The sequence below is a fragment of the Canis aureus genome, chromosome 16 (assembly GCF_053574225.1).
Source record: "Canis aureus isolate CA01 chromosome 16, VMU_Caureus_v.1.0, whole genome shotgun sequence".
Taxonomy (NCBI): Eukaryota; Metazoa; Chordata; class Mammalia; order Carnivora; family Canidae; genus Canis; species Canis aureus.
The window spans coordinates 34527632-34535623 of record NC_135626.1 but is presented as its reverse complement, the minus strand read 5'-3'; the positions used below and the strand labels follow the sequence as shown (position 1 = coordinate 34535623).

The following is a 7992-nucleotide window of genomic DNA, read 5'->3' as shown; positions in this document are numbered from 1 at the left end:
GCAGGGAGCCCGATGTAGGACTCGATCCCGGGTCTCTAGGATCACACCCTGGGCAGAAGGCGGCGCTAAACCGCTGAGCCACCTGGGCTGCCCCAATTCCAGCAGTTCTTAACTAGAAGTTTGGGCTAGTGGACCCAGAAGGATTCTAGGTATTATGGTAGGAGGAGTCTAGCTTTGAGCTAGTTGTTGGTAAGGGTACCAACTTTGTTTTCTTTATCTGATTAGCAGAGTTTAGTGCTGTGAGCTGTATCTTGGCTGTTCTACAAGTTATGTTAAAAATGGCCTCAGTGGTAACTCAAGTCATATTAAGTCCTGCTATTTTATAGGCAAGTTTAAAAGTGTAAGGAAATTATGTGATATGTGGGACATGCTTTTTAAATTTTTTCCTTAAGATATTTTTTATTTTAGAGTGAGATTGGGAGGGACAGATGCAGAGGAGAATCTTAAGACTCCACACAGCCTAGAGCCCAACATGGGGCTCAATCCCAGGACCCTGACCTGACCTCAGCTAAAACCAAGAGTTGGACACTTAACTGACTGTAGCACCCAGGTGCCCCGGTGGTGTGACATGCTTTTAAAAATGGAGCACCAGTGGGGGCTGGGAGGGGTGTTGCCTGGCTGGCTCAAGGTGGGAGGATCCGGTGAATGGATCTCAAGGTTGTGAGTTTGAGCCCCACATTCGGTGTAGAGATTACTAAAAATCTTTTTAAAGTGGAGCACCGATTGAACGAGGGGGTCTTGGCTTTCCCAGCTCTATCAGCTTACCCTGCCCTGGGGCAGTTCACACGAACAGACCTCAGCTATTCATCCTGACTGAACCTTAGTAGTAAATACCTATGCCTGATCAGGATTGAGGTACAACTCTACAAAATAAACTTGGGATAAGTATCATACTATACAGTTAAAAAAAAAAAAAAAAAGCTCTGTCAAAGCACTTTGAAATTTCTCCCTGCCCAGAGAAGTCTGAATCAAGGGAACAATTTTCCAAAGTATACAGATGAAGTTAGCAAACCGGTACATGCATTCCCACTTGGTTATTTACAAAACATGGATTCCAGTGTTTCATTTCCAGAATTTTTCTAATAGGTTAGTTTTGCAGCATTGCTGTTGTAGCAGGGCTTCTCTATCAGGGATGGTGTGTATTCTTCTAATTCAGAGCTTCCATTTTTCATTAAAATGAGTTCTATTTCCTGAAAGTCCCGTAGTCTTAGAATGTCTTTGTCCTTAACATGTAAAAGAAATTATATGGTGGTTTATAAGTAGCATGTGAAATTATTAAGGTTAAAAATAATGGCCAGCATTTTGGGATTCTTGCCTAAACTCGGGATATTACTGTATCGGTTTCTCTATTTGTGGTAAACTGAGGTAGCAGTTGAGAAGTTTTTGTTTTTGTTCTTTTTTTGGTCTGTATTGTAGGTTTCTAAGGGGACTATATAGCAGATTGATACTGCTAAAGAAAAGGGCATTAAAAAAAAATCTGGAAAATACAATCATCCTGCTGTTCCTTTACAATGAAAATACTATTAGCCATGGCATCAATGAGAATTGTTAAAAGCATTCTGAAAGCTTTTTAAATAAAGTGTCCAGAGAAATGAAATTTTTTTTCCTTCTGAAATTAAAAATAGAGATCTATATTTTGAATCTGAAATATCGATAAAGATGCAAAACAACTTTGTTTCATGAGATTACAAAGGCTGAACTGTTGTAAGCAAATAAAGGTAGTAAGTTAGTCTTTTTTCCTTCCCGGGGACCATGCCATTTACTGTCAACCAGCCAGGTTTGCAGAGGTGGAAGGGGCCATATGCATTGAACTGAGTCTTCAATTTGGGCATTGGTTATAATTCAGACCCTTTTAAAGGGCTTATAATTCAGGTGTGCAAATCGGTAAAAACACCGGATTGAGAATTTCATAGCTACCATGTTTGGCTCTCTTGCAGCCAGAGTTTCCCAGTGTCTTGAATTTGTTTTTGCATTAGAAATGCAAAGGCTAAATGATTAGCTTCACAAAACATGAATTTTGCCCATTTAGAACCCAGTCTGCATTGAGAGACTTGCAAACCCTACCTTCCTGAGCAGTGTGTTTGGTAGCTTTCTGATGGTCTTCACTTGCTCTGGTTCAATCCCCAGTTCACAGCAACTGGTTTTTAGTAGATTCTGGTAACTCAGCTCTTCTCGGTTCAGTTCAACTTCAATGAAGTCATTTTCTCTGGGACTCTGAATTCTGACTTTCAGCACCAGCTCTAGATCACCTGCAAATTCATTTGCAAAAGAAAATACCAATTTAAAGCCTTTCAGTTGACCTCATCCATTCTTACCGCATAGGTCATCCCAAGAACTGAATAATGAGTAGACGTGCAGCTTTGCAGCTTTGATTGGTATATATAAACTTCAAATTATCTGAGGCTTTTCTTGGGGTGTTGGGCAAGCTCTGGGGTGGACGTCCATTATGCTCACCAAAAAGCTTGCAGTTTGAAGGCGGGATAGTATTGAAAATATTCAATAATGTACATGGTAGGTGTTTGAACTCGGTTGTTTGGAAAGCTTCAAGGAAATGTTGAGACCTCGGGCTCTGTATCCTAGAGAAGCAGTTGTGTTGAGGTGCAGAGGATTCTGTGTGATTCCTATTGCACCCCCCACACACACACATTCCTGGGACTTCAAGGTGACAGATAGGGTCTGAGAAACAGGATAATTGCACCATCTTTTGTTGGGAGGCGGACAGTGGTGTTGAGTGAATCTTCACACTCACTGTCCCAAGAAGGAGAAGCATTGTTTGAAGGCAGAAGAACCCAAGGAATGCGTTTGGCTTTGCCACATGGTCTTGGGGCTGAGTCCTCACCTACGCAGGTGTTCTCAGGTCTGCCATCCCCTGGATCGGTAGGCAGCTGTGGATCCAAACCTTGTTTATATTCACCTGGGAAAGAGAAAAAGAAAGCATTGGGGGCATCTGTGTGGTTCAGTCGGTTAAGCACCTGCTGTTTTCAGCTCAAATCATGATCTCATCCTGGGATCATGCTCCTCGCTGGGTTCCCTGCTTAGTGGGGGGGTCTGCTGCTTTCTCTGCCCCTCCTGCCTCTTGTGCTTTCTCAAATAAAATCTTAAAAAAAAAAAAAAAAGCGTTGAGAAACCACAGCCCCTCAGCGTTTGGCTCTCCTCCAGCTCTGCCAGTTAAGCTGGGATGATGCCCCTTCTCCACTTCCTGCTCCCCTGTCCCGCCTCCTCAAGGGAAAAGCCAAGTCACGAAAAGGGCAGTAATTATGTTCAGACTTGAAGAGTGATTTTTGTTCATCACGGCCCAAATCATGCAAAGGAGCTGAGATGCTATTTTTAAGTGGTATGTAATCTGGGGAAGAAATATTTATAATCTGTGTGCTTAACTCAAGTTTCTACTTAAATATTTTGGGCACTGAGTGCCTCGCGTCCCCAATTCTCCAGCGGGTGCAGTCCCTTTCTAAGGCATCTTCTCAACCAGAGGGAAGGGAAGAGTGCTTACCGGGGGGCAGGCCTTTCCCCTTCTCACTGCATCCGCCCTGCTCTATGAGGGAGCCCTCTCTGCACCAGGCCCTGTGCTAAGTCCTGGGGACAGGATTAGAGCTGCCACTACAACAGCCCATAGTGGTCTCTATCCTAGAGTTGGCAAAACTAGAGGAGAGGTAGATTCTGGTCAAGTGACCTCAAGTAAACATGACATTACAACTGCGGGGGATGATGAGGCCAGAGACACAATATAGCATGAAGGCATGGAAAGGGGTCAAGGAAGAGCACCCTGAGGGCTGGGCTTCACTAGATCCAGGGGGAAAAGAAGAGATGAGATTCCTGGGGCTAGAAACAGCAACAGGAACCTGTGGGTGGGTGGAGTGGAGCTTTTGAGGAAGGAAAGGCTGTGGGGCAGAGACCATGGAGGGCCGGTGTGAGGTGGGGCAGGCTGCCACAGGGTCGTGGGATTGTGGCCGGGCGGCCTGGGCCGTCCAACTGAGTAGTCACTAGCCACAAGAAATGAGATAAATACATAAAATACAATTTTAAATACAATTTTATTTTTTTAAAGATTTTATTTATTTATTCATGAGAGATAGGCAGAGACACAGGCAGAGGGAGAAGGCAGGGTCCATGCAGGGAGCCCAACATGGGACTCCATTCTGGGACTCCAAATCACTCCCTGAGCTAAAGGCAGATAGATGCTTAACCTCTGAGCCACCCAGGTGTCCCTAAATACAATTTAAAAACAGGAAAAGAAGTGAAATGTGTACTTTTTAATACTGGTTGTATGTGAAAATGATAATTTTGATGTATTAAGGGAAGTAGCTATATTAAAATTATTTTCACCTGTCTTGGCTTTTTAAAATGTGGTCACGAGGAAATTTTTAAATATCTACGTGGTTTACGTGATACTGTTATTGGAAAGCACTAGACCAGGTGAGAGGTTTTTGTTTTTATTCTAAAACACCAACCAAGCCTTAGATAGTTCTCAGCCCGAGGCTGTCATAATCATATTTGCATTTTGGAAAAAAACCAAAAATAGAAACCTCACTATCCTCAAAAAAAAAAAAAATCCTTTGGGGTGTTGACATTCCCATTTCAGATAAGAAAATTAAGGCTGAAAGGAGGTAAAGTAACTTGCTTGAGCCTATCCCATGAGTAGATGGCAGGACATGGATGTGACCAAGGCCCGCTACACCAGTGGGGCCCAGAGCAAAAGGAAGGTGTGCAAAACAGCTTCCCCAAAGCCACATCCCTAACCCATGGCAGATGGGCGACTCCCCCAGGAATCACCACCTCCCCACCTGCACCCATCTGTATCTGGCTGGGGGTTGGGGAGAAGCTCCTGCCTCTTATCCTGCCTGTCACCCTTGGAGCATGCCCTGCCTTTCCAGCCTCAACTGGGACCCTTACTTGAGTGCCTGCCAGGGGCTGAAGGGGACAACAGAACGAGGACTCTGGTAGGGATGGGGAGTGGGAGCGCATGCACATGCAGGGGTCAAGGCTCCCAGCTCCCACTCCCCCAGCACATGCTCCATCGTCCTGGCTGGCTTCACTTACAAAATAGACAAGATAAAATTATGTAAAATGTCAAGCCATAGGGCACTTGAAGGGTTGAGCAGTGGGTGTTATACTCTATGTTGGCAAATTGAATTTAAATAAAATATTTTTTTAAATAAATAAAATGTCAAGCCAGCGACCACAGAGCTTTTAATCCCAAATGTGTGACCTTTTCTAAATGTGGAGCCCTGCACAGCTGCTGTGATTGCAGACCCAAGAAGCCAGCCTTGCTCCATGCTCAGAAAGTACTCTCTCCACTGCCCAGTCTCTCCCCAGCCTCTCCCAGGGCAGCAGGATCTGCAGTCTCCTCTGTGCTCTGCATTCTGGGCCACGGAACGAGCCCCTCTCCTGGGAAGCCTTTCAGAGCCTCTGGCACCCAGGGCTCTAAGAGGCTTAGTGGTTGACCATCTGCCTTCCGTTCAGGTCTTGATCCTGGGGTCCTGGGTTTGAATCCTGCATCGGGCTCCCCTCGAGGAGCCTGCTTCTCCCTCTGCCTGTGTTTCTGCCTCTCTGTGTCTCTCACAAAAAAAGAAAGGAAGAGCGAGCCTCTGGTACCCGATCTGAAATGATGCATTTCCTGCCCCTCCACCACTCACCCCACACAGAGTATCAGAACCTCCCCCAGCCTGGCCTGCTGTAAAAGCATGTTCCTCTCTGATGAACCTGTCAGATTAGGATCCTCTGTGTGTGGCCAGGGTCTCGTGGAGGTCAGAAAGCACGACCCCCCTTTGAAGTCAGGCGGATCCGGGTTTGAAGTTTTCCTCTGCCACAGTGGCAGTGACTTGTTAGGTTACTTAACCTCTCTGAGCTTCAGTTCTCTGATCTGGAAAATGGGATTCATAAACCTCTGCCTTGCGAGGTTGTAAGAAGCAGAGAAGTGAGCGCCAGAAACCACTGGCTGCTACTGCTCTTCATCACAGCTACTGATATGTGCTTCCCCCTAAAGGATGCTCCGTCCACTTGCTCTGCTCCTGGCCTCACCGGTGGCAGAGCTGGGGAGGGCCACTGGCCATACAGGCTGCAGCATCCCCCCTGTACCTCCCTCAGGCCCCTCCCAAATCTTTGAGGACCACATGGGAGACAGGACTTCCAGACTCACCTGCTGACTTCTCGCTCACATCCTGTTGGGGTTCAGCCATGGTCAGCTCTGTTGTCCCTCAGATAAGTATCCCCTCTCACATATATGCACAAGTTCCCAACCATGTAGGAAGCACCTTCAGAAACTCAGTGCATCAGTCTGCAGTGAAACAATGTGGTCTGTAACTGGCCTGGTGAGATGGGGCAGGGGGTGCCTATTTCATAGATGGGCCAAGTAAGACTCAGGGGCACGGGATGGTGCAAGGGAAGTTCATGGCTCCCTCCTCCCTCCTTGGTCTGTGTCCACCCGGTGACACCGGAGGCTAATAGGGCTCACCCAAGGGAACGTGCCCCCCAGGAAGGTCAGCCACTGGCCCCCAGCTAGACCCGGGCAGGGTTCACCCTCCATGGAAAAGGTTAGCAAGATCCTACCTCAGGGAGAAGAAAAGCCAAACGTTTAGGTTCTTGGCTCCAACAGGCTCTCCATCCTCCCCAATTCTCTCCCTTTTCTCTCAACCCCGTCCTCAGCAGCTGTGAGTGACAAGAAAGCAGGAAGACCCCAGCCCATACCTGGGAGACTGCCTTGGCCATGATCCCAGATCCTTTTATTTTAAACATAAAAATGGTGAATTTGGGGGCACCCGGTGGCTCAGCGTCTGCCTTTGGCTCAGGGCATGATCTCCCCCCCCCCCCCGCCCCCGCCGCCGTGAGTCTGCTTCTCTCTTTGCCTGTGTCTCTGCCTCTCTGTGTGTCTCTCATGAATAAATAAATAAAATCATAGAAAAAAAAAAGTGAAGTCTGGGGGCCAGAGCAGAAGGTTTGGTGAAGGGTGTGTGGAGCTGGGCAAAGTCCGAGAAAGAGCTGCTGCCTCCAGGGGGTGTTGAGGAGAGGAACCCATGGGTCTGGTGATGACTCTCGCATTTCATTTAACCCTCCAGTGACAGGAGCCTTGGAGTCACCCGGGAAGCCCTAAAAACCATGGGGGCCTGGGTTCCACCCTCTGAAGAGTCCAACATAGTGTGGGTCTGGGGAGCCTTCTGGGCTCTGAAATTCTTAAAAGATCCCCAGCTGATCTTAATGTGTGGCCCAAGTCGAGAACCACCGATCTGGTCCAACTGCTCAAGGGGACAGAGGGGGAGCAGAGATACAAGAAAGGGAAATGCTCACCGACGGGCACCCGGGCTCCCAGTCACCAGCCTGACGCTGCCTCCCCAGCGCCCTTCCTGTGGGGAATGGAGGAAGGTGGGGCTCTAGCCGCGGAGGAAGCCGTCGGGATCTGCCCGGCCTCACCTCCCGAGAACGGGGAGGAACATGCACTTTGGCCAGCCTGGCTGCCGGGGTGTGGTCAGCCATAAAAAGGGCCTAGAGGGGCAGAGGGGCCGGAGATGAACAGGCTTGGACAGCGGGCTCCGTCCGGTCCCACTTACTGCTCTGCCCTCGTTCACTCACTCCCCATTCATGGATTCATTCGTTCATGGAATCACTCTATGATACTGACTTTCTTCTCATTTGAGGTTTTTTCCCCCTTCTAATTTATTTTAACTAATTAATTCATTTTTAAAGATTTTAATTTTTTTAAAGATTTATTTATTCATGAGAGACACACACAGAGAGGCAGAGACACAGGCAGAGGGAGAAGCAGGCTCCATGCAGGGAGCCGGATGCGGGACTCGATCCCAGGACTCCAGGATCACGCCCTGAGCAGAAGGCAGACGCTCAACCACTGAGCCACCCAGGCGTCCCAAGATTTTAATTTTTTAAGTTATCTCTACATTCAATATGGGACTCGAATCCACAACCCTAGTGTTGAGAGTTACATGCTCTACTGACTGAGGCAACCAAGCACTCCCCTTTCAATTAATTTTTAAAAAACTG

General features: G+C 47.5%; 1 protein-coding gene across 2 annotated transcripts; it reads right to left on the bottom strand.

Moving 5' to 3' along the window:
• Nucleotides 1–305: 305 nt before the first annotated feature.
• ANKRD40CL (ANKRD40 C-terminal like) lies at nucleotides 306–7422 on the bottom strand. Of its 2 annotated transcripts, XM_077852777.1 has the most exons (6): nucleotides 7285–7422; nucleotides 6550–6648; nucleotides 6140–6277; nucleotides 2840–2914; nucleotides 2065–2249; nucleotides 306–1223 (listed from the first exon to the last, which is right to left on the bottom strand). In XM_077852777.1, the coding sequence occupies exons 3-6, from the start codon at nucleotides 6177–6179 to the stop codon at nucleotides 1080–1082; spliced, it is 444 nt and encodes a 147-aa protein (XP_077708903.1). In that variant the 5' UTR covers nucleotides 6180–6277; nucleotides 6550–6648; nucleotides 7285–7422; the 3' UTR covers nucleotides 306–1079. The 2 variants fall into 2 exon arrangements, with proteins under 2 accessions (XP_077708903.1, XP_077708904.1); XM_077852778.1 differs by lacking the exon at nucleotides 6550–6648 and having other exon boundaries at nucleotides 7285–7413.
• Between the last annotated feature and the right edge of the window lie 570 nt (nucleotides 7423–7992).

Coding starts and splice junctions, on each gene's coding strand:
- ANKRD40CL (XM_077852777.1), bottom strand. CDS start 6,179: ATGGCTGAACCCCAACAGGATGTGAGCGAGAAGTCAGCAG. Junction 2,250..2,839: donor ACCTGAGAACACCTGCGTAG/GTGAGGACTCAG, acceptor ATGAATTTGCAG/GTGATCTAGAGCTGGTGCTG. Junction 1,224..2,064: donor CAAACACACTGCTCAGGAAG/GTAGGGTTTGCA, acceptor TTACATGTTAAG/GACAAAGACATTCTAAGACT.